Source organism: Clarias gariepinus, chromosome 26 (assembly GCF_024256425.1).
Source record: "Clarias gariepinus isolate MV-2021 ecotype Netherlands chromosome 26, CGAR_prim_01v2, whole genome shotgun sequence".
NCBI lineage: Eukaryota > Metazoa > Chordata > Actinopteri > Siluriformes > Clariidae > Clarias > Clarias gariepinus.
This window is the reverse complement of record NC_071125.1, coordinates 7,835,089-7,861,267: the sequence shown is the minus strand read 5'-3', so window position 1 is coordinate 7,861,267 and position 26,179 is coordinate 7,835,089. Positions and strand designations below refer to the sequence as shown.

At 37.4% G+C, this 26,179-nt stretch overlaps 1 protein-coding gene across 8 annotated transcripts in view; it reads left to right on the top strand.

Annotated features, from left to right (window-relative positions):
• Nucleotides 1-26,179, top strand: part of arhgap33 (Rho GTPase activating protein 33) — a 65,728-nt gene that overhangs the window by 18,021 nt on the left and 21,528 nt on the right. For 4 of the 8 annotated variants that reach the window (XM_053487466.1, XM_053487465.1, XM_053487468.1 and 1 more), the window contains exons 2-8: nucleotides 4,465-4,533; nucleotides 10,759-10,796; nucleotides 13,196-13,287; nucleotides 17,946-18,030; nucleotides 23,320-23,406; nucleotides 23,563-23,700; nucleotides 23,910-24,002. In XM_053487466.1, the coding sequence (XP_053343441.1) occupies nucleotides 4,465-4,533; nucleotides 10,759-10,796; nucleotides 13,196-13,287; nucleotides 17,946-18,030; nucleotides 23,320-23,406; nucleotides 23,563-23,700; nucleotides 23,910-24,002 (602 nt within the window). Of the gene's footprint in view, nucleotides 1-1,522; nucleotides 2,621-4,464; nucleotides 4,534-10,758; nucleotides 10,810-13,195; nucleotides 13,288-17,945; nucleotides 18,031-23,319; nucleotides 23,407-23,562; nucleotides 23,701-23,909; nucleotides 24,003-26,179 lie in introns of those variants that run through there. The other 4 variants (XM_053487471.1, XM_053487469.1, XM_053487472.1 and 1 more) reach the window with 4 other exon arrangements.

Genomic DNA, 26,179 nt, shown 5'->3' with positions numbered 1-26,179 from the left:
TAGCACAAGTGTTCAGGGTCTATGGCTCATCTAACTGGAATCACTGGCGTAATAATTCAGAATACTTTTGACATACGCTTTTTCCATGATTTATTTACATTTGTTATGAATCCAGAGATCTTCGGGACGAGCATTTGCGCCTTTGATATGGAAAATTATTATTATTATTATTTCACGCGGTCGATCCTCTACTGCTTTCCAACAGACACCAGAAGGCTTTGCTGTGAAAATATGTTCTTCATCCAGTCATGTTGCCAAGAAGAACGCATACTCCCCATTCCAGAGAATTTCTCACTGACCCCACCCCTCCTCTCTCACCCGTCAGATTCCAACCGTTATCACAAGTGTCTTCTTTCTAGCCCTTCCAGTTCTATTCAAAAGGGTCTTACATGCCCAGCTTTCAGAATAATTAATCAAAAATCAATTGAACTGTACTTTATTTCATTCTTGTAACTTTTACTTTGTTTGCATCTGAAGTGGTAAAATGTCACAGTTCTACCGATACAATATCATCACGATACCTAGGCGCCGATTCAATTTGTATTGCGATTATATGATTTCTGATTTGATATTACATTTTTTAGATTTCGTTAAAATTCTAAACAAACATTGCAAATAATTCTTGCCCCCCAACCACAGAGGATTTTTAGTAGTAAAAAAAAAATATATTGGAGTCAGTGTGGCATCACATGCATTACCACACAAAAGCTTTGTGATACGTAACTGAATCTTTTTTTTTTCTCTCCTTATCTCTGTTTGACAGGCAGCAGAGCATCCTGTGTGGTTAAAAAAAATATATAGCACATGGGAATATTTATAGAACAGTTATGCTAAAAGGATCACAATACAAGGTCCCTAGTGATTCCCATCCCTATTAATTATTTTTTTATGTTAAAAAAATAATAAAAAGAGACTTTAGGACATTTTGGTTGATGCAGTGGCAGCTGTGTGGTTTACATTCTACATTACACCCTGTTTCTCAATATGTACTCTTACATCAGCTCTTTGGTTGAAGTCTTAACTGTAAAGATAAAAATATATACTGTGTATTGCACATATTGGACCCTGATGTAATGTTAGTACTGGTATCCCTATATAGATCTTTATTCATTTCATTAATTATTTATTCTCGCAAGGCTACGATTTATTACAGGAAAAATATGAATAGTCAGGGATTTATGTAGGGTTCGTCAATAATTTAAGTAGTTTTAAATCATTTAGAGATATGTTGGCATAGCAGTTTAAATTGCAATATGTGTCACAATAATCTCAACGTTTTTAATTTATTTTAAATCAATTTGTGCAGCTATACTATACTACTGATTATAGACTTGCTAAAAAAAAAAAAGGTCTTCAATAATACTTGTTATACGGAGATATGTAGTTATTTTACTTTTATTTTTGTTTTTAAGTTACTTTTACCAATGCTGGTTGGTAAACTATTTGATATTAGAATTTTGGACCGAATCCTTTATTGATTAATGTGGAGTTTTTCTTGCCATTGAATAAAAGTAATGAACTCAGTAGCACCCTTCAAGATTTCATTGACCGCCTTTAGCTTTGATTACGGTGCAGTGTGATGGCGAAATCATGTTTAAAAACGATTACTCATGGTTTCTGAACCACACTTTCACAATTTGAGTCCTGGAAAATGCCTGTTCAATCTGGCAAGAAAAACTCCGTTGATGTAATAACCTGCTCATTCACCAGATCACTTTATTTTATTGCCACATAACATTGTAGGTCTTGACCTGACCAATTGAAGCAACCCCAGATCATGACACTGCCTACAAAGGCTTGTACAGTGTGTGCTATGTATGCTGAGTGCATCGCTTCATGCACCTCCCTTATTACCCTGACACACACACACACACATCATTCTGGAATAGGCTCAATCTGGACTTAACAAAACACATGGCCTTTTTCCATTGCTTTAAAGATCAATTTCTTTGCTCCCTAGCAAATGTTTTTTTTTTTGTTTTGTTTTTTCTGTGGAGGGTCCTGATTTGTCTCACTAATGACAGGTTCTTATGGACACAGTTCTTAGTCCCAATCCTGCAGGTTCTCGACACATTGTGCATGTGGAAACGATGAAACTACTAAACCTTTACGCGATCTCCATTCATTTTTTTTTTTTTCCTGACCACATTTCTGCTTTATGACAGTGCTTACAGGGTTTAATAATGTGTAGGACAGTTCTTAACCCAATTCCAGTCATCTCCCTAATTAATTTCTGTACTTTAGTTGTTGTTGTTGTTGTTGTTTTTTACAATTTAAACTTAATTGTATTATTGATTATGATAATTTTACAAGTAGTTACACTAACTCAAATGTCTGTACTGTATTTGTGTTGTAAAAATAGTAATATTCTAGATTCAGATACACAAAGTGGGAGTTTTGCCTTAACTTTTAACCTCTGCCATACAAAAACATGACTAAGTATCTAACAAATCGGTATCCGATAAAGCATCTGACTCATAAAGCGTTGTTAAAAAGACTTCCTCTCAACATTTCTAATCAGATGTCATTAAGGAAGTGAAACACAACTGTGTACAGTTCGTCGTTTAAGCTGATGTTTTGCTTCACGAAACGCTGGTCCCACTAAGATTTAGGCTTAAAGGTCAGTTTTCATATATTTGTCTGCTTTTTTTATTTAAAGCACTTACACACCTGCTTATTCATGCTTTATCCGATTTGCTGATCAAGTAGGAACAGCACAATGCATGTAATCCTGCATATAAAAGTCAAGCGCTTCAGTTAATAGTCATGTAAAACATCACCCCATACTGTCCTGATATTATTAGCACAATACCTGTGGGTCGATTCAATTTGTAGTACAAAAGTAGAATTTTTTTTTTTCCTTTCAGATTTCGGTACAATTATAAACAAAGTTAGGGCCATAACACGGCATTGCTGCTTAAAAAAAAGTGTCTCACCTACAGTAGGTCAAAAAGTGAATTTTTTAAAAATAGGATCATATAATAGCATTTCTTTAGAACACACAATTCTTTGTTTTTTTTGTTATTAAATATATTTTTGTTATAAAAATATTTTTTTTGTATTTTAAACAAATATTTAGTATTTGCTAAATACTAAATTATATGCTAAATTCAATGATCTTAATTGTCATTCAGATGAAACTTGGCCAAATTAGATTTCACATAAAAAGACATAAACCTGTAAAAGTGTATTATTCTAAAATGCAAAATTGTATTGCAACATGAATTTTATATGGTTATGGACACTATAGATGTTTTTGCTTTTTAAGCAACAATTTTTACAAGGTCATATGCTTCTAAAAGATAGCACCAATTTAAAATCAATACCAGTAAGAAAAGATGAATAAATTGCATTTTGAATGATCATTGTTTGAAGCGAGACCCCAATTTTTTGGGGCTTTTTCAAATTTTTAGGGAAGCAAGATTGGTCACTTTCATGTTGCATAAACTTCAGAAGTAGTGTATGGCACACACATTTTTCATATTTGTTATGTGTGTATATATATATATATATATATATATATATATAACATGTATAAATGGAAAAAAAAGAAAAGATGACCAGACTCATTGTATCAATACATGAATTGACAAACAAACAATCATGAAACATTATGGAAAATAATGCCCATTGCTAGTGTTGCAAGATGCTTTTCCGCTAATCACAGTTATGAAGAGTGGTTATTTTATTTACTAAGACTTTCTTGTAAGTCTGGCTGTTCTCCTATTCGCTCTTCTTATAAAGAAGACATTTTCTGCCCGCAGAAGCTCTTCTCACTAGATGCCTCGTCACCAATCTGTACAAATACTAGACACTGTTGTAGGTGAAAAACCCAGGATATCAGCTGTTTCTAAAATACTCAGACAGCCCTGTCTGGCACCAGCAGCCACGCCACGGTCAAAGTCACTGAGAACACATTTTTCCTCTGTTCTAGCTTTTTATGCACACGAATCAAAGCTCTTGGATGGTGCTTGGAATATTTGGATCGTATAGAAGTCATAAAAGTGTACAGTACAATTGAGATTTTTAAAAAATGCTGTAAACCAAATTGAAGGATTAAATGCGCAGAATGTCTGCAGTTATGATTTTTATTATCGTAAGGTTATATACTCATTTCTGTACAGTCATGAAAGCCAGCAGGATTTTACTCCAACAGTGTCTTTTAAGTATCAAGACCTAGCCATTTGGTTTGTTGTGGTCTTTTATCAGTAAGAAGACTTTCAGCCATAATCACTGTACATTTCCTGTTCCTGTTCTTTTTCTTATGACGCAATTTCTGCTTAAAACTGTGGCACACTGAATCAGCAGAATGATTACATTGGTGATGATGATTCCCAGTATAATTCATTTTCATTGCTGGTGTCTGTAAGAGGTTGATGGCTCCAGTTCTTGTCTTTTGTCTTGATCTCACAGTCAGATTTATGGCATTAAAATAGCCTTTATTCTCCCTTTTTTTGTGCCAAGTGTCAGGACCCCACTGGGTTCGGAAATGCGTCGTGTTTATGCGAGCAATGAGCCTGACAGAAATGCCTGGTAAGTGTACCCTCCTTTTCACATGTACTCCATGAGAGCAGGCTGGAGTTCAACAGCTCGCAAGTCACGATCAGCAACTGAACCAAGCGAAACTCGACTTGTTGGCATAGTAATCTGCGTTTTAATAATTTATTGGTTATAAAGTTAGAAAAAAAAGCACTGGTTAAAGAGGTAAATGTCAACATGCTAGAAAATTACAAAAAGCTGGTGGTGTACTTTAAACGACGAAAGAGCAAAATGCAAGCGACTCAACAAAGAACCCTGCTGAATGCGCGGATATTTATTGCATACAATTTTAAGCACAGTTTGACTTTAAACGCAGTAGAGCTGTTTCATGGTTAAGCCGTAGCATTTAAGTTTCCAACTAGGACAATGCTGGAGAGAGCTTAATAAGGAGCAGCTATATAAAACTTTCCTGACAGAAAAGGCAATTTTCAGTGAGGAAATGATGCACTGTGTGAAACGCACATTTGCTTCCAAAAAGCTCTTTTTTTTTCACTTTGGTCCATATTTATCTAGACCTAATCCAGGTAAAATTTGATCTTATGAATTCTTGTGAGAAAATGGTAAACAGTTGGATAAACTACCCCCTCCCCCCCAAAAAAAAGCCCTAGTTATTATTATTTTCTAAGTCTTGGCACATATCTTAAATAGAAAAATAAAGATCTGTCTTTCCTACTAACATTTTTATAGTAAAATTCGGTTGCTGGGATTGTCTTGTCAGCAACGTCAGCATGTCTGGCAATGCAGGATAATGTTTGGAAGAAACCGAGAGATATGGTGTCGGTTTAATTCTCGCAAGATAATAAACCGAGAATAACTTTTTGGTTTCCTTGGACGTGTTTTTGCCAGAGAAGACCAGGACATGAACTGAAACTCTGTTGAGTGACTTAGGAGACAATGTGATATTTTGATTCCATGGGAAAAAAAAAGAAGGGGATAATTCAGACCTGGTGTTCAGGGATTATACAGTATTTGCAAATTTTCAATTGCTTCTAATTAACTGATGCTTTAAATCCTTTTTCGTTTAATATACCACCAGCTTTTCTATTATCCAGGTGTTTACAGCAACTGTTTGTAAATATACAATAACTAAGCATTAAAAAAAAAAAAATCAAACTTCTTACCTGGACACCATTCATAATATACAGGATATGATTTCACCCTTTAACTAACAATTCTTCTGAATTGATGACGTTAGAGTGACTCAGAGTGATTAGAGTGATTGATAAAGGTTCACTTGCTGTCTCACTGAAACTTGAACCCAGACCTGCTCATGCCTGTTGATATGCATGTTTGTCTCCACGTATTTGTGTGATGTGTGTGTGTGTGTGTGTGGGTGCATGTTTGTCATTTGTGAGTTTCATTTGTGCTTGTGCTTCTGCAGTGTGCTGTCTAATCCCTCCAGAATGTACAGTTGTCCTGTAGCAGTACTACCAGGTTCTCTATATGGGCCCGTTCTGAGGATAATAGAGCTTTGTGTATATTTAGCATTCTGTGCATCATTAAATGGAAGTGGTTTATCGTGGGAACTTTAGACATAGAACAGCTTGATTAAGGGGACTAAAGATTGAAAGATTTCATTTTTGTTTTATATTTGCAGCTAACTTTATTTTAGTTTTCCCATTTGTTTTTAACAGACTATTGCACTATATAGAAATTATTTACCATCTTGGTGACGTTAGGTTGATTAGTTTTATTATTGGGTATAATTACTGCCACAAACTTGAGTATTTTGTAATTGCTACATTATTATTCATATATCCGTTCATAAATTGCAGTATGTAAACACCATTGTTGTCAGGTTTTATCCTTTTTGTTTAATGTCATGGAACACACGGTTTCCAATTTTGCACTATTTATTTATTTTTTTTACTTAGTAATCACTAATTAATTAATCATAAGTGATAATATATGTTTTCTTAGTTCAACATTTTTGTAGAAAAACACAATTTAGTTACGTTAGACATATTAATGAAGCCCGACAAACTTGATAAAAAAACTAACTTAATAAAAAAATGAATAAAACAAGCCTGTCAGATGCTTCTTGTACTTTAAGGGAGCTTAAAGTACAATATAAAATATTATACAGTACATCATCTAATTTGTAAGTGCACGTCTTGTGGTGTACAAGTGAGTAACATTACGCAAAACAAACATTATCGGTTAATAATTTATATTCACAATGGCAAATGATCAATTATCGATTAATCAACATCCCGAGTGGAACATCAGTGAAACGATTCAGCCTTTGCCAATTTTCACTCTCTGTAATACACCAATTACCGAAAGGGGAGGGTGGAGCAGACAGTTACTTTTTAAAAACTAACCTCCACATCAATTCACCCTGTTGTTCATGCTGTGCCTCAGAGCAGCATAACACACTCAGAGGAAATTCCTACAGTATCTGCCCTCTTTCGCATATATGAGCTCGCACATGCCAACAACTGTGTGTAGTGATGGGGAGAATTTTTACTGCATATTAGAACAAGCACAAGTCATACACAGTACGATATGCAGTGAAATGCTTATACGACCGCCCATGATCTTAAAAAACAAGATTATCAATAAGAAATAATTTATGGAATAAAATAAGAATAAAATATAAAAAAAACTTTAGCTGTAGAAAATATAGAAGATAAAAACAAAAAAATATATATATTTTTTAAAAACTTATCGGTACAAAATATACACGATTTGGCTGTACAAATATGGAAAATATGGAAACTGTTGTGGAAATTGGCAGAATTTAAACAGAAATGTCAGGGGAGTGTGAAAATGTAATGTCCATAAATGTGCAAAGGCTTAGACATAATTAAGCGAACAATTTTGACTTCGAGTCTATTTATTGGCATAGGTCTAATTTAACCAACCGGCTTTTTTTAAAATTTTTTTATAACCTGTAGGTTGTGTGGTTCCACAGGGAAATCTGTTAGCATTCGGGTAATACGGATTATCTCTGAAATTCGCGGAAGGAGCGGCTAGCGCTTTCCTCCGAGTGTGTTACTCCGCCCCTAATGGTGCATGAGCAAGCAGTTCGAAATCATGCGGTCGGCTGACGTCGCGCGGTTCGGAGGAAACACGGGATAGTCTTCGCCCTCCCGACTGAGTGGTAGTAGTAGCCTTAATGTGGGAGCCCCCTAGTGACGGGGAGGAATTGGCTACGACTAATATTGTGGAGAAAGTTGAAAAAAAAATAAAATAAAAAGAAATTTGTGAAATTAGTTGTAAAAGGCTATATTACCAGACTTTCTGTTCCAGTCACAAAAGGTCTGAGCAGACATTTTCTCCAAGGAGCCTGGGAATAAGATCTGGCCTTATTGCAATCAGAGAAAATGTTCCAAGTTCGATTCAAATGTCTTCAGACATTTATGTCTATTTGTTGGGTTACAGAGCAAGTAAAATGTCACATGAGCGACTCCACCTCATTTCACCCGGAACAGCTGAGGAGCCACGATTGTGGCGTTGACTCCAGTTCAGATCGCACTTCATCACATCAAATATTCAACAGGTGCCTGGGTGCGCGGTGTTGACAGCAACAAGTAGCGAGTGAAGGAAAACTTCTCCTTATTTCTTTTCTAAACAAGGGAAAAAATGCATCTTTTTATATAAGAGCAGAAATTGGCATTACGAAATAAAGCACCAGTAATGCAATACGGACGATGGTGGGTAAAGTAACAATGGCGGAGATGCATGAAGAGATGACGACAAAAGGTGGATCACGAAGCGATCGTGGACAACTCTTCTGACCTCTGACCTTAGCCCCAAGCCTTTCAGAATGTTCAGGAAGAAAGGGATGCTCAAGGTAACACTCAAGGACCAATCCTAGTTGAGGTTAAATGTTATTACGGAGCTCATTGGCAGTGATAGTGGATGGATAGTTGTAGTTCTGGATTATTCATTTAGTGTTTGTGATGTTTTGGTTTAGTATTGTTAAATTTAAGTCATTTCGCCGAATTGTTCTTGTTCTGGTGAGACATGTGCTACATGCTGCTAGCCCTTTATGAAGGTGCTATAAACTATACTCGTATGACAGATCATATTTTTTATAGAAACGCATAGAATTAATCATAGGGCTCCGATATACAATGCACTTAGTATCTTGTTTTGTTTCAGTGTAGCTCCATAAAACCTCTTCAAAGCAGCTGTTTGGTAAAGACACATTCCAGTAATCCTCCACACCACAAAGCTTGACGGAGAAACTTGAGCCGGCTACACTTAAGGGGTGTGGGGTTACTGCACGTACTGCAGGATGCCTGCTTACACTAAGGCCTGGCATGTTGGTTAAAAAAAATAGTTTTGTCAATAACAAAATTATTAACAACATTAATAGAAGTGACGTTGGAGGCAATTGCACATCATAATACAAAAGATACATTATTTATTAGATGTGTTGTATTTGATGATTAGTTGTATTTGAATAGGCGTAATTGGTTATGCAATTAAATCCATCTTTTGTGGGGCAGTTTTCGATTCAGAATTGATTTAGACTTTGGTAAACTTGGTAAATGGTGTGGGATTGATAGATTGATTGATTCCTTTAACATATACCAGAACTGTTGCACCTCCAGGGTCCTGGGTTTGATTCTCGTGCCGGGTCTGTGTGCATGGAGTTTGCATGTTCTCTCCGTGCTTATTGGGATTCTTCCGGGTTCTCCAGTTTCCTCCTACAATCCAAAGACACGCAGACTGGACTACCTGGCATTTCCAAATTGCCTGTAGTGTGTGACTGTTGACCGGAGGTCGTACCAGGGTCATACAGATTAAATACAATGGTCCCCACTGGCTTTCACAGTCCCTAGTTGGAGAACAGAGGTCCCCAGATGGATGAAGATGGAAATCCAAAAATACGATTGCTTATTTCTAATCAAATTCTGCCAAAATTTTAAGCAAAGAAATTGGTAGATATTGGCTAATTTTAGGAATTTATTTCTTAAAAGAAGCAAAATAGTTTTTTAATAAAGTTACACTAGAATTTTAGTAACATTTGACTATAAATAATATAATCTTATATTTGTATTGTTCTTAGGAGTGATCATAACCACGTTGTCACAATACGTTTTAAGCCAGCTGTCGTGTTTTCTACATCAGCACTTAGCTTATTCAAGGATATCAGATTGTTTGGAGTAAATTTACTAAACTATTGTCTGCACAATGCATCTTCGCATCCCAGCCCCATCCCCTTGCCATGCATTTTGGAAACAGTCGCAAGTGCCAGCTGGATTTTATTTCACCCTCTATTCCTGTTCTGCTTGGGCAACGGAGGCTAAGAAAAATGTTACTAAGAAAAATATCCCCTGTTCCAGTGCACAGATGCAGGATATTCCAGGGACATTAACGGACACCATTTGGCGAAATGATTCCCATGGCGCTTGACACGAATAAAGCGAAGCGAATGAGAGAACTGAACCGAGTGCTCATCGGACCTTCCCTGTGACAACGTTATACAGAGTGTGTGTGTGTGGTTCCTCTTTATTCTGTAGGAAATTTCGTGCTCCATCCACTGTGTATGAACTCCTAACTCGCTTTACAAACTAATTGCAATTTTTCCAAGCTACGAATACATAAAGACGGATATAACTGGAGCATTTTGTCTAGAGTCTGGCATGCTGCCATGCTAGAATTGATTTCTTGTCTCTCTTGTTGTGAGTACTGTTACCTTGGCTGTTGCTAGAGCCATTTTTAGAGAGAAATATCTACCATCTTCAGAAGCTTTTAGGCATTTAAGTGTCGTCAGGAATATAACACTAGGGATGAAGAGCTGGAAGTGAAAGGGTGAAATATAGACTTTGTGTAGGGACATTTTATCCCTTTAGCCTGCTCTGCTTCCGTATGAGTGGGGGAAGAAAGGGGAAAAAAAAAACATGGCATGTGATGCAAATTCTGATACAAGCCTAACAAACTGTTTGTGAATGACAAGCCGATAAGCCGGTTCTGTTGTATCCATCAACAGCTATAATAAGTTTACCCTCGGATGTGCTGGGACAGGTAATGTACTGTACGCTCATTTGTGGTCTTTCCCTAAAGCGTAAACTAGAGCCGGGATGCGCTGGAACGCGGTCGATGTCGAACTTTACGACTTAACTGTACAAAACTGAAGGAGTGTCAGACTTTGCCGTTGCTTGTAAATGTGCAATGCGGCTAATTGTCACTTTGAGGCGTTGTAAGCAAAGAGGGTAAAAACATTTTATTGACATTAAAACTTTATATTGACCGTCTTTAAAGGTTTCTCCTTGCCCAGTGTGATGCAGTTGGCTTTACCGGTAAGTGAGACAGGTATTTCCTTTTTCTTTTTCTTTCTTTCTTTTCTTTTTTTTTATTTTAGCTTGCACACATTACTGACTTTCTATGATTGTTTTTTTTTTTTTTTTTTACTAATAATTGAAATTATGCTGCTTAAAGGCTTAATATTTTTTTTTTCTCAGAAAGCTTCAGTGACTGGACTGAGTTATAGGGAAATTGTGTGAGCTCTCGCATAGAACTGCCGATACCCTGAAGGGAAACAGTCTAGTTTGCACAATCCATCCATAAACATGTAAAATTTTGCCCACATAATACCATTTTGGAAAAAAAAAAAAAACTTTCTGACAACTTCGGCTCAGCCAGGTTACATTTAAGTGGTGTCGCCAAAATTGGTGTTAAATGTGCATAAACGTCATAACGCAACACTAATGATGCACTTCCTTTGTCAAGAATAGCATAACACTCATCTGTGAGGCCTGCTTGAGGCTCCGCAAGCCGCATTCTAATCCTGTCATACCGGGGCTGTAAGTGCACATCCTGCGCTGATCTCATACTGAGCAAGGCTCGAATCAACTGCTTAAAGGCTGCCTGTTGATGTTGATCTGTGTGGCACGGTATGATGCAACATAGACGTGTCCCAATAACAGGTTTTTTTTACGTTGTATTAGAAATCTCAGTTTCTTGACCTTGTTGGCTTTCAAATACCCGGTGTCTGAATCACATCCTGGTGCATTTCCTTCTCAGGAGAGTTTGTCTAAATGGGTAATTAAGGTGTAAACCACAACTAGCATACATGTTGCGTATTTTGGGCTGTGGGCGGGACACAAGCTGCTGAAACGGTCTACAAGGTGTTTGGTGTTTTGAATGAGAATATCAAATCAACCTAGGAGCAAAGTTAAATCACATTCAGAATTTATGACTAGCTAAAAAATATCAGACAACAATCTTGCATGCTCAGATCTTTTATAAAGCAACGGGGGGCAAAGCAAGAGCGGTAGCTGCTGTTTCAGCTAAAATAGTGTCAAACCAAACACGTACTAAAAAAAAAAAACAGTTCATTGAAGGGGAAAGGACACAGGACATGAGTTGTTTACGGCAGTGGTTGCTTTCATTTCGTTCTCTCTATATCTAGGTGAACTTTGATCTGTAATTTCATAAGCATCAGTTTAGTAAACCAATATATACCAAGTGAGTGAGACTACAGACGAGACTCACTACACAGCAAAATAATCAAAATAAATAAAGTCACTAATGAGGCTATTTAGTAATGCTACAACACTGGGTTTTTGCCCCCCCCCTTCTCAGAATATTGCGGAGTTGTGGTAAACACTTTGCGTACCATTGCTTTCAAAACAACAAAGAAGTGTAAACTGAGTGTTAAGGTGCTAGCCATGCACATGTAAATCACTCGCCAAATGCAGCACTCTGCTCAGAGATGATGATACCCGAGTCTTTCCTTCGCTCTGTAGGACTGGCTATTATTTCGGAGCATTTTTAACCTAACCAGTCACAAACTGAGCCAGATTCTTGTAACCAGTCATGACACGGAAGGCGGGATTTGTTTGGAAAAGGTTATTTTTGACATTTTCCAGCATTTCTTAATGCTAGAATGAACATAGTGCCGTCAGTTGCACTCTGAAACACTTAAATATTTTACATGTGATCTAGAAATAAAAACCTGGCTCTGCTGATCCGTCTCAATCTCTGCTGATTCCTCAGTTCATAGTTCTACAGCTTTAGCACCTGAGTGTGGTGTGTATAAAAGATCTGATCTGGATCTTGTTCTGCCCCAATGGGTGGGGTGGGGGGTGTTACTCCCTTTTTACACACCTCATCTCACTTACGAACCATGATTCCACCTCTTCTCCTTTCATAAAGAACACTGAGGCACACCAGCGGCACAATATTCCCAGCACTGAACCAGCTGTGTGAATAGGGTATCGATGTTGGCAAAGTAGATTCAGCTCAAACCTCGGCTTATGTCTAACTTTCTTGCATAATCAAATCTCCCTCTAGCTGATTTGTTCTGTGCTTTCTTGCTGTGATCCAATAGACCGTGGTCTAATCTGTGCTACTGTGGCTGACTTGAAAACAGAGGAAGGAAAATAGCCCAGACTTCCCAGGAGAGCAAATCCAGTTCTTGTGCTGTCAGTGATATGGAAGTTGTAGTTCATCCTCTCTCTCTCTCTCTCTCTCTCTCTCTCTCTCACGTTCTCTCAAAAAAAAAACCACTAAAAGCTTAGGAGAAGTCAGTGACTCTGGCAATGGCTTAACAAACTTTATTTCCTTAGTAGGTAACGTTCAAGAGGAAGTGCATGCATGTGTGTGATTGTGGAGAGTTGGTTCCGTACACCAGCATGTAGTACGAGAGTAAACTTTTCTGCCTGATATACCCCTGCGTCCTCTTTTCTCTCAACAGGCTCGGAGCACAGATAATCTGGACAGTTCCGGGGAGCCCGCCAACCGCTCCATTGGCACCACTGCCAACTTGAAGGGGAAGATGAGCAAAAGGTAAGAAAATCTATTTGCTGTAGAAAAGAAAATGTATTTGAGTATTTGCTGTTGGCTCTAGTTATGATTTTCGTATTGTAAGTTGTTACCCAACATGTTTAAACCTTTAACTTAATCAAAGGTCAAGTTCTGTAGAGGTAAGCTACACTCCCAGCCTAATATTTTAACATTCTACTCAAATAGCCTTCTCTAAAATAAATTCTCTAAAATTTGCTAATTGAACCAGGTGTGTAGGAAAGTAAACTAAATAACTGGTAGAAACCACATAGCAATTATATCAATTCAATTAAATCAATTATATACCAGTAAACTGGTGACTGGATAATGGGACCAGTCTCACTAAGGCTCACTTTATTTTTTACCTGTGGGAGCCACGACTAGCGTGGTTGGTCTGATCCCACAGAAAAGCCAATGCAGCACAATTTACAGAAAAAAATGTGCTGCACAATGCTGGTCACAATAAAAAGGCCCCAAAACACTCGGTGCACCACAGACTTTTGTGGCAAAGAACCACAAAGGTCCCAGAACCCAGCTTCCAAATTTTCTACACCCCAGTCCAATCAAGCTTCCATTGGTAGCTCCTGATGAACAAGAACATTCCAGCCTGCAACCCGCAGCACCCAATGGTGCCAAAAAGCAAAACCCAAGAGGTCATGGGGAGTCGTTTCCTGAGGGGGAAGAACTGTCCTGGTGGCACAAGGGGAACCGGGGAGGACACACCATATAATACTATAGAGAAACGGAAACATTTTGCCACCTCAAATGCAAATATTTGTAAAATAAATATGTATAAAAAAAATAATAAAAATCTATGAAATAATTTCACTGTTCATGCTCACCACCCTGCACGTTAACGCTACCAGTCATAGCTCCGTTCTCATTCGTATTGGATGAGGGATATTTGCTGGTGGAGATTTTAAAGAAAGTTTTAAAAAGTTATGCACACTTAAATAATGAGTGGAAGACAGCTTGAAATTGAGATGACGTCCCTCCGACACGTCCCGCCATGGTTGAAAAATAGTTCCAAACTGAAAGTTGAAGGGACGTTATCTGATTCACAGCGGCTGTCAACGGTCATCAAACATCCAAATGTTTGCTGGGAAGGTATATCTTGAACAACACTTAGCTAAAAATTAAAGTAGCAGCTATGCATGCAACCCCAGACAACTGTAGACATGTACACATGTATCTGAATGATGTTTAGAAAATAATTCATAAATTAAGCCCGTTCTACTGCGACTGTTTTTAGCCAGGGTTGCGAGCAATGTTGTCAGACCAATGTTAACTGGGCCTCTGAAAGAATTAGCACTTTCGATTGTGTAGACGTTTATACAATAAAACTATACAACTCTCAAGCCTCTCAAAATACAACACAACCCCCGTCTCCGAGTGGTGTAATCAACATGCTGCCTCATTGAAATTTACTCCTTAAGTATTGAAATTTTAGACAGAATGACGTGGCATTTTTCAATACTCGATAGTTTCAAAGCAATTCGGTTGGTGCGACATCAGTACTGAAGTTTGCTACCCAGCCCTAGTGAAGCAGGTTTACTTCACAAACTCATTTTCCACCTGTTCGTTCATTAATTTGTCTTGGATAACGAAATAATTTCAAATCATTAAAAACACAAGCACCGTGGTTTGCAAAGTTGATCCAAAGATCTTCAAATTTTTATGGCAAAATGAAAACTAATGCTGCATTCAACAAAAGCTTGTAACTTTTCTTTGCAGCTTTAGACCGGGCATCTGAACCCCAGGTGCAACCCATGACCTCATGCACACATGGCTTTTATAATTCACACTTCACTAATTTAAATGAGTTGTACTATTGTTTGACTGTTTTAAGAAACTAACTGCATTATAACCTCATTACCACTAACGTTAGCTAGCTAGCTAGCATGTTGTTTAAGGAGGCATCTAACACCAAATGCCTCTTCTTTTAAAGAAGAAGAATGTGCTGAGTTTGAAATTTGTGCGATTCCAAAATCACTTATTTTTGAGCATCTGTAAACAGGAAGACTCGGTTTATTATTATTTCACTTGCACGCGTATCAGCATTGATTGTTTTGCATCAATAAATCTAATTAACCTGTAATAAAACATAACAGATTCCAGGTGCTGAGTGTTTGTGTGTGTCCAGGGTTGGTTGCATGCACAGCGAGTCCAAAACGATCTCCTCCCCAATGAGCTGCTCTGAATTCTAAAACAGGAAGTATTTTAGTTTCGCTTCCTTTTACAGAACTGATAGGGATATGCAAATATGACTTACGGCTTCATAACTCTGTTCTAGTCCTGCTATGCACGTCGATGCTGAAAGGCCTCTACGGAGATGAGTTTGTATCAACTGTAACGTGCACTTCTCCTTTAGCACGTTTCTAACTACATAATGTGGGAGATTGCGCACAGAGCCTGGTGTTTTACAAGCAACTTACCAAAGATTACACATTTCATGTATGAATTATAATTCTAATATTAATTTAATAAAAAATAATTTACATTTATAAAACATTACCATGTCATCCTTTTTTTATTTATATAAAGGCTATAGAAAAAGTAATGCACAAGTGGCTATAACTTTTTTTAAATTATTATTATTAACTGACATTAATAAAATGCTTGTGTTTGTAGAGTAATAATAATTTATATAAATGTTCTGTTTGGCACAGTCTCCATCACAAGCCATGCATTTGCACCATCATTGAGCCACACTCTCGAAACCTCTTTAAAAAACATTCAGACTTGCACTTGTTTCGTGTCAGTGGTTGCAGTTGAAGGTCTCCCACTGCGTGGTTTGTCTTCAGTGTTGGTTTCCCCTTCTTTAATCTTCTTCCTCCATCTGTCACATGGCTGTGCTCTTGTCAATGATGTCATCTTCGTAAAGATTCTGTAGCCTTCTGTGGATGTCAGAGAGCCTGCACCCCTCCTCCGTCAAGAACCCAATGACGGAAGAACAGGAAGATGATTTGGTATAGAGAGAGAGCGTTACATTTGATACAGCCTGTGCAGTTATGTTTAATGCAGTGGAACATCCGTAAGACTAGTTACTTTCATTACTCTGTTATGCAAAGAGCAGCCAGAATATTTGAACCGCTGCCAGGAAAAGTGAATAACATTTGATTATCTTGTTATAATAGGCAGCAAGTGAACAGTCAGTTGTTAAGGTTAATGTGTTAGAAAGAGGAAAAATGGGCAAATGTAAGGATCTTGGTGACTTTGGTAAATTATGATGGTTAGACAACTGAGTCAAAGCATCTAGTGCACAGTAGGTACCTACCAGACGTAGCCCAAGGAAGGACAGCCGGTGAACCAATGACAGGGTCATGATTGCCCAAGGCTTATTGATGTGAATAAGGAGTAAAGGTCGGCTCGTCTTGTCCGAACGCACAGAACGAGTAATGGAAGAAGGTGGGCTGATCCGATTAATTACAGTGTTCATTTTTTTTAAATCATACAGACAGCCTGGCGTGTGCGCATCACTTTCGCCGGAAGTCACTATGAACAGGAGGCAAGGCGGCAAATGCAGTGTGATGTTCTAGCCAATGGTCTCCTGGCAAACTTTGGATTCTCGTATTTATGTAGATGTTACGCTTAGATATTAACCATCTATTTAAACACTGATGCAGACCAACTTCACTCCTTCCTGGCAGCTGTGTCCACTATTGGCAATGGTCTCATTCAGCAATTTAATGCACGCAGCCACACCCACGAAAGTTGTTTGAGGAAAATAAAGAGGACAAGGTGCTTACCAGGCCTCCAAATTCCCCTGATCTTTATCTCATTGAGCTTCTGTGGGATGTGCTAGATCAAATCATGAAGGCGCCAACCTACACAGCTTAAAGGAACGTCTTAGTGCCAAATATCCATGCACACCTTCAGAGCTCATGTGGCATCCATGCCTTTATTGGTCAGAGCTCTTTTGGTGACACAAAGGGGAGGGATCTACACAATATTAGGCAGGTGAATTTAATGTTGTTACTGATCAGTGTATAAAACAAACTGTAACTAAGATATAATAATAAACGTTAATAATGGTGGATTTCAGCACTGTAGCCAATTAATTAAAAAATAAATAAATCACAGACCTCTGGGTACAAGTAAATAACATGTCCTGCACAATCAGAAGGCTTTATGGATTGTGCTAGCAGAAAAAAGGGTTTTCTTTTTTATATTTCTTTGAACAATTAAACATATTGTTATTGTGATTATTATTTTTTTTTTTGTATGCTGGAAAGAGTGATGAGCTTTATTTTAACAAAAAATCAAAATCTAAGAAAATTATTTTTAAATTTTTTTATCAAGCTCTTAATTTGATGATGGATTTCTAAAAAATCTTTTATGGTTTGGATTGAATCAACTATGATGTTGGAGAGAGAGAGAGAGACTCCCTGGTTTAATGGAATCTATTTATTTGCCTGGTTAGTTGAATTAAATGTGATTTAAGCAAACCACAATTAGATTTTTTTTTTTTTGCTAAATGTAATCAAATTATGATAGTAGACATTAATCTAATGCGGTAAATATTTCTGTAATCGTCTATAAAAATGCACAAGGCAGTATGAAACTAATTTGACATTCAGTCCCTAGAGGATTGTGTGCTCAACTGTTTGGTTTTGTTTTGTTTTTTCACCTGATCATTTGTTCTCTGGTTTCGATCTCAGGCTGTCTGTCGTCAAAGGCCACTTCCCGAAGCTCACCGACTGTGCCCACTTTCACTATGACAACGTCGACTTTGGTTCAATTGAGGTAAGCTTTAACAGCCTTGATTATGGTCTGTGTGATGCTTTTCTTGGCTACAACCAGGTTAATTCACTCAGATATGCACCATGTAACATCAAAGCTGCGAGCTGAACTGATACACGATGGAGTCATGAGAAGTATGATCTTTTTTTTTTTTTTCTTTTTTTTGGTGGGCATCAAATGTCTAAACAGTGCGAGCAGATATTTCTTGCTACCACTTCCCTCACACACCCTGCTGGTGATCTCTTCACTGTTCTACCATAAGCGCCAGCTACCTGCCTAATACAGCATGTCTTTTTTTAGGACACAGGTTTGTTTGAGTAAGCAAATCTTTTGGTTTAGAGTTATGAACATCAGCAGGGTGAGTCATGCTGACCTAATTTTAAGCCTGTGTGAATGTAATTCTTGTATTTTGGAGCTCCTGAGCTTTTATTTCTGCCGTTGAGCTCATTATGTTTCAGTCAACCATCCCCAGTTCAGTAGAGCTGCATGATTTAATCGATTATGCAATTTAATTGATGGATCAGTTTTCTATTCAGAATCAGTTCAATTACATATTCGGTATTTCGCAGATTCCTTACCCAAAGCAACTTGCATCGTTATCTCAAAGGGCCTTGGCCAACAGTAGCATCTTGGTGGTGGTGGTGGGGCTTAAACCTGCGACCTTCTGATCACTATTGCAATGCTTTAATTCGCTGCTCCAGTTGCTAAATTTCTTAAATATAGCATAACGTTTTCAAATGAATAAATAAAATAAAATACACTACTTCCATCTTCTGAACATCCTCGCATTTTTAAAGAGCATTGCTGCTTCTTCTTTTTTTTTTTTTTTGTTTATGTGCTGTTGGTGCAATACCACCACTCAATGGACTGGAGTGTGCACAAAAACATTTTTAAGTCTTAAAATTATGTCTCCAAGCATTAGAAAATATGAAAAACCGATCATCCAACAATCGTGGAAATGCTAACCAAGTTATCAGAAGCCAATCATTTTGACATAGTTTTCTGTTGGATACCTGGGCAGTGAGAAAACCCGGGTAATAAGAAAGCAGACAAAACTGCCAAAGAAGCATTATCCAAAAAGATAGACAAACTTAAAACAAATTTTAAATGAATACATCAAAAATAAATGGCAATCAGAATGGGTCCAATGCTTAAATAATAAACTATATGAAATAAACCCCGATGTTGGATCAAGACATGCATTTCATTTAAAAAATCGTTGGGATCAAGATGCAGGATAGGACACTCAAAAGCTACACACGTTTTTACTGTCAAGAGAAAATCCACTTTATAGTGGATATAAATTATATATAAATTTATATAAATTTTATCCAATTTATAGTAGTTTTTAGTTTTTTTTAGTTTTTAGCTTTGGCTATGATTTAGAATTGAAAAAAAAAAGCATGCTCTTCTTCTTGGAAACTGATTCTAAAATATTTAAATCCAGTATTGTACCGATAAGTGTACCAATATGCTCCAAAGCATCATGCTCATCATCTCCTAGATAACTGAATTGAACTTCTGTACAGACAGAACAGATAAGGAATGCACATAAAGGTACTTGTCTTTTTTTTTTTTTTTTTTAAATAAAACATAAGGAGTAGTAAAATCACTGTCTGTGTCATTTCTTCCTACATTATTTGTCAGCGCTGCACATTTCTGTTCTTTATCGACAGGGTAAATAGGGAGCACATCTATTATGATTTAAAATACCAACACACTCCTACGCTTACTAGTTAAAGCTAGACTATATTCACAAGGATCCGATGGTGCACTCAACTGAACTTCTTATACCCGAACGATATGAATTTGAACGTGTGCAATGTAATAGTTATACCCTATTAATTAATCAAGACCAAAAAGTTCTGTTCTGTAATTCATTGTCGTATAACCTGGAATGACATTGTGGAATGACTGTACTTTGCTGGTTTTCTCATTAACTGACATTGAACATGACTGGAAATGTGTAAGTGAGAAAATAAACGTTTCACTCGCCCTCATTTCTTCACAGAGGAATGTGTCTTTTAAGCCACACAGTCACCTATGAATCATTAAAGGATAAAAAAACATCTATCTAAAGGCGTGAACCAGTGAGAAACGGGTGCAGATTATGTGGCCAGTGATTAGTTAGTATGAGGATGAGGAATGCTGAGTGGTTGGAATAGACGAGAGGGGAAATATGGTTGCTGCTCAGTTTGTTGTTATTTTTTTGGCACTTTTTACAGCCTGGCTCAAAACTTTTAAACAGTACTGTATTTTATAACAGTACATCAGTTTTTCTTCAGTAGGAAAATAAGTTCGCAGAAGAACATTGGAAATGTAGGTAGTGCTAAAGCCGCGCACAGCTTTAAATGCACAAGTGTATGTATTGTAGATGCTTACCGTTCTTGAATAATCACGCATTCTTCCTGATGCTTAGCTTTTTGTTGCGCTTTCTAAAAACCCTACATATCTGAAATCAAATGTCACCTCGATTATGCTGGAATTGCTATTAAGTATGAGGATTATTTATATAATTATTTTGTGTGTGTGTCAAGATACAGTATGTCAGGCCTAGAGGCTAAATGTGGCGAGGCGGGGTTCAGGAAAAAGAAGACTTCACTGCAATGTAGAATCTTCATTGCTGATGCGAATTGTGTCTGACACACAGACACGCACACATGCATACACACACACTGCACTGAAGAGAAGGAGCAGCAGTGCTTTTTTTACTCCATTTGGCCTGAATGCATTTTCTTGGTTAGAGGTCTGTCATGATTTCTAATGCACACCGTCGGTATGTGTACAGCTTTATAGTGACGCACAGACATATTTTAATGTTTTAAAATCTCAACTGATCCGTTGCAGTTAAATCTCCACATACATAGTTTAAACTTGCTTTAACACTTTTCATATAAATAGAAGAAATGAGCATTATTCTCTCAAGATACTAATTCTGATTCAGGACGAGACAGTTCGCTCAGAGGTAACACTCCTAATCAGATTTTAATCAATCAGTAAATGTGTGTAAATGAGAAAAGCGAGTCTGATTTATAGCAGTAGTGCAGTTCTGTCATCTCCACTTCCCTCATCTTTTCTTTACTCTCGTCTTTTCTCTGATCTATTCTCGTCATCACATCTCTTCACTTCTGGTCTCTTCTGGCACGCTATCGTTTGCCTTCGCGTCTCATCTTATTTGCAGCTCTCTTCTCAGCTAATTTCATCAGAGATCGTCCGACCCTCTATAAAAATCTCGTCTTGATCGACCTCTGACATATATGTGCCGATAACTCATGCAGGGCCAGGTGAGATCCCAAGCTTAAATCCCGCTATACAGTAGCTACCTGTATCCAGGAGCTTTTGGGAGGACGGGTTGCACGCTTACGTAAATCGAAAGACAATTCGTGTTTTATTAAATTATAACTGAATATTTTATTAAAAGTTATGTCGAGTTATCTGGGAATTTGCACAGCAGCTTCTGCTTCAAACTCAAAAAAAGCCCTAGCTAACTCTGGATCAACTCTGGAATCACTTTTAATTCTTGTGTCTCATAGCTTTGCAGGTTACACAACAATCGTTTAAAGTGGATTCAACTAAGTGGTCGATAACCCTAAATGAAAAAACAGAAAAAGGGTACATCACTATTTCTGATAAATAACAGTTAAATCACCACTTTTAATAAATATTAGTTAAATAAAATGTAAAGAAATACAACAAAATTATTTAACTAAACTTAACACATACTATTCCATTAACCCTTTATGTAATACACAACATCATATAATTTTTTTTGTGAAAACATGCAAACACATAAACAACAATCATAACATAAGTTACTGCTTTTCTCTTGTAATGAGCACTAAGCAATTTAATCAAATATTAAGTGACTCAGGTTATATGTTGAGTCTGTACCTTTGCTCCATTAGAGACTGTGAGGTGATGCGTACTGTGATGTCATACCTTTTTTGTGAATGTTGGCAATTACAGCTCCTAGAAAAAAAAAAAAAAATATATATATATATATATATATATATATATATATATATATATATATATATAAAATCATAATTAGTGAAAAGTAATATCTGTAGGTCAGACTTAAATAAGAGAAAAAAATTAATCTAAAATTGAATTAGTGTGTCTTTAATTCTTGCCTTTTCTGTCTCTTCTTTTCTCCTCATTTCTCTGATTTTATATCTCCTTGGATCATCTCATCCCTTCATTCCTATTCCTGTCTCTGCTCATCTTAACTTCTTTCCACTTCGCTTCTAGTGTCGTGTCTTCTTGTCTTGCTTCTTCTCATCTTGTCTCTCTTTTTTATGCATATCTTCTCATTGTCTCATTTCTTTTTCTACTTATTCTCTCGTCTCTCCTTGTCTCTGCTCATCATGTCTGATTTCAGCACTCCTCTAGTTTCTTCTCTTCTCATCACGTCTCTTTCTTTTTCTCTTTTCTCATTTCTTCATTTCTCTTTTTATCTTTCATTGCCTTTCGTCTTTTTTCCTTTTCTCATCCCTTTTCTTTTTTTTCTACCTCATACCTCTCTCATCACTTTCCACTTTTTTCCTAGTTCTTGTCTTTTTGTGACTTCTTTTTGTCTTCTTCTCATCTCTTCATCGTCACATTCTATTTTTTCTCCTTCCCATTACCTCCTCTTCTCCCTTTAAAACAATTATGTCTAACTCGCTGGCTTCCCTGTTAAACCCAGCAGGGCAAAGTAGAGCGCTAGAGGAAACGTTTGACTTGGGCCGCTTTTGTTCACATAGCGTGCCCTTCGCCAGAACGACCGCCACTTTCTCCTTGTATTTCAGAGCGGGGGATTCCAGCGTTCTGCTTTTTTTTTTTTTGGATGCAGGCTGGTTCATGCTACAGTTATTTTTCCCACTCAGAAGGAGGTTTTTGCACAGTTTTATTCAGGTCCAGGCATTCTCCATGGCTCCACTGACGTGTAAGATCATGCCGCGCTGTAACTCAGACACATGCCGGTCCATTATTTGGTGTCCTGTTCTGGAAAAATCTAAATAAATGAAAACAAAACAAAAAGAAAATCTTAATTTAAGCTTCACAGGCATGGGTAATTATGGGGAAGCTGATAAGGTGCCAGAAGGATGTGAAACAGATAGCTGTACGTGGTGTTGTTTTGCCAAGGGATCTTCCCATTTCCTCTAACTGACTTTTGATTTTCAGAGGGACTTGAACTCTTAAACATCAAAGCAAAAAAAAAAAACAACAATTAAAGTTTTTTTTATTTTTAAGTAAATCTCACCAGAAAGTGCATAAGTGTAAGTGATTATTTTATTGTTTCCCTATCAGCTTCAGTTTGCCAGCGAGCAAAATGATGCTAGTTGGAGCTCAGCCAATGTCAAAGACCTCGTCTTCCTCGTGCAGGTCTCCTGCCAGGTAAAAGCTGATGTATATACTGTATATTTAGCTATTTTTTTGTTTTCTTTCATAATTTCTTCATCTCTTTTAGACAGTTTGATGCACACTCATTCAATTCTTGCAATTCTCCCTTCCCTCTTTGTACACGTTGTCCGACTCCCCTTCCTCCTTCAGGGTAAGATGTGGACTGTGCGCCGCACATACGAAGAGTTTCGCACCCTGGATGCTCACCTGCACCAGTGCATCTATGACCGCCGATACTCACAGCTCATAGCCCTGCCGTCGCTTAGTGAGATCAGGGACAGAGTGGAGGTAAAATGGAGCCCTTTTCCCTCCCCCTTTTCTCTTGTTTCTCTTATATAGCCTTGAATGAATGTTATCAGTATTTAGTCATGTGACTTTTATAATTATGATTTAAGCACTGGCTCGCTTTCTCATGTTTATTATACTACTGTAAGCTCTTTACATACTTTTTCATACTTCCGATCTCATCCCTTGTCTCACTTTCTTTATCTCCTCAGCTCTTCGCCCCCATGCTGTCTGAGTACCTGAGCCGTCTCTCTGTGATTGTGGACAGTAAGCTGAACTGTGGGCCCGTTCTCACCTGGATGGAGGTACAGCAGCAGTACCACTCTGTTCAGTAACATGAGCTATATTTTGTTATTGCAGTTTATACTAGAGAGATGCGAATAAGACATTTAGGGAAGGAGTCTCCAGTTTTAGCACTAAGTAAGAAGGGAAAAAAATACATCACACCGCACCGCATGTGCAATTTTATTAATTCAGGATGCTATAAGTCGTTTGTTGGTCGAGTGAATCGAATCGATGGGTCAGTATGTGATTTAGAATCAATTCACACGTCAAAATTAGGTATTGTCCTTGCAAATGTGAAATAGATGGACATCGACGAAATCCTTAAAAATATTGCACAGCTTTTTCAGAAAAAAATAAATATGCAAGTATTCAAATTTTGTGAGAGTATTGCTTTTTCTTCTTTCAAGTTTATGGTGTGGTTGGTGCAATACCGCAACCAACTGGACTGGAGTATGGAGCAGAAAAAAAAAAGATTGAAAACATAACAATTGATCGCAGTTAATTAATCGCAGTATTTTATTGCTTATTTGATAGTTTTATTATTAGTTTTTAGACTTCCAAACCTGTGAGAAATATAGCTGCTTGAGACAAATCAGACATTAAATGTTAGTGTCATTAGGGCTGTGCAATTAATCGAATTTCGATTTCAATTTTGATTTCGGGTCTCAACGATCACAAAAATGGTGTAATCGGAAAAAAACGATTATTCACTTTTTTTTGAAAAGTTTTTTTGACCTGCGTTCTGACGCGCGCGCATCCGCACTTTCGCCCTTCCAGAAGCCCAAACTCTCTCACTCTATACTGTCAGCGAGGAAGTTGCGTATGTGGTAGCTGATCCCATTTAAAAATCAGAGCGAGTGAAAAAGAGCAGCCACAGAAGTCTTTGGTCAACAAAAGAGATAAAAGCAATTCTGTTGTTTGGGAACAGTTTGGATTCGAAGAAACGGACGTGGATCAAAAACATTGGGTGCAAAATTTGCTACGCGGTTGTGTCGGCACCGTTTGGTAACAAATCTTTTTTTAACCATTTAAAATTTAAACACAGACCGACATATGACCAACTAATAAAGAAACAGAAAGAACGACGAACAACCCCTACAACATCCTCTGCAACACATACATCCATTAAAGACACGCTCTTCAGTGCAACTCCGTATCCATCCAGCTCAGAAAGGCACAAAAGACATGTAACCTGTTAGCACGGTTGAGAACTAAGGATTCAGGAAAATGATAAATACTCTAGACAAGCATTATGCTTTGCCATCTCGACAGTATTCATAATAATTTAGTATTTATAATTTATTTATTATTTTATTATTTTTATTTTATTTATTACTTGTTTTTAAAAGATTTTGGAAGTGCACTACATTGTTAATCTTGTTTGCCTTTATCTGTTTTATCTGTCTTAATCTGTTTTAAGGAGACTTCACTGTTCTGTTCAATAAATGCAACATATTTCCAAAGTCAATTAGTAATCGTGTAAAATAATCGTGATTTCAATCATGACCAAAATGATCGTGATTATGATTTTTTCCATAATGGAGCAGCCCTAAGTGTCATTAAAGCAAATTGAATCGAAAAAGTAACAATGATTCGACTTAGGATTCACAGTTCTAGCAGCGTGCCTCATGCCCTACAGGTGGTTCGCGAATGACGCCATGTCCACTGTTTTGCGTGGCGCAAACTGCTGCTGAAAGTCAGGAAGTGATTTTCTACATAGCAAGTGCTATTGAAGGTTGTTCAGATGCAGTTTAATCAAACACAGATAGTTGGTCATCTACAGTCAAGAACGAGCGGAGTCAGAAGCAACATTGTGGAGCTTATGTGGCTGTGTTTATATAGTTGACTGTTTCTTTACTTTAGAAATCTCAAACCTTCAGCTTGAGTGACAGCTCAACCTGGCCAATCACAGCACAGAATGATAAGAATTCTATGATAGGAATTAGCAATACTTTGCATTAGCAGTTCTGTTGTAAAGTCGTTCCACTGTATAACATAAGGATCATATTCGGTATATTTGGTTAACTTTTTTTTTTTTTTTAAACGTCAAATAAATCTCACCTAAACTATCGCAATAAGGACTTTCCCCCTATCTCATGTATTGTTTTTTACTTCCTTCCCTTCAGCGGGAATGCTGCGCATTAATATAGTCATGTAACTGCGAACAATCTATCTCGTACTTATTGGGAAAGAAAGA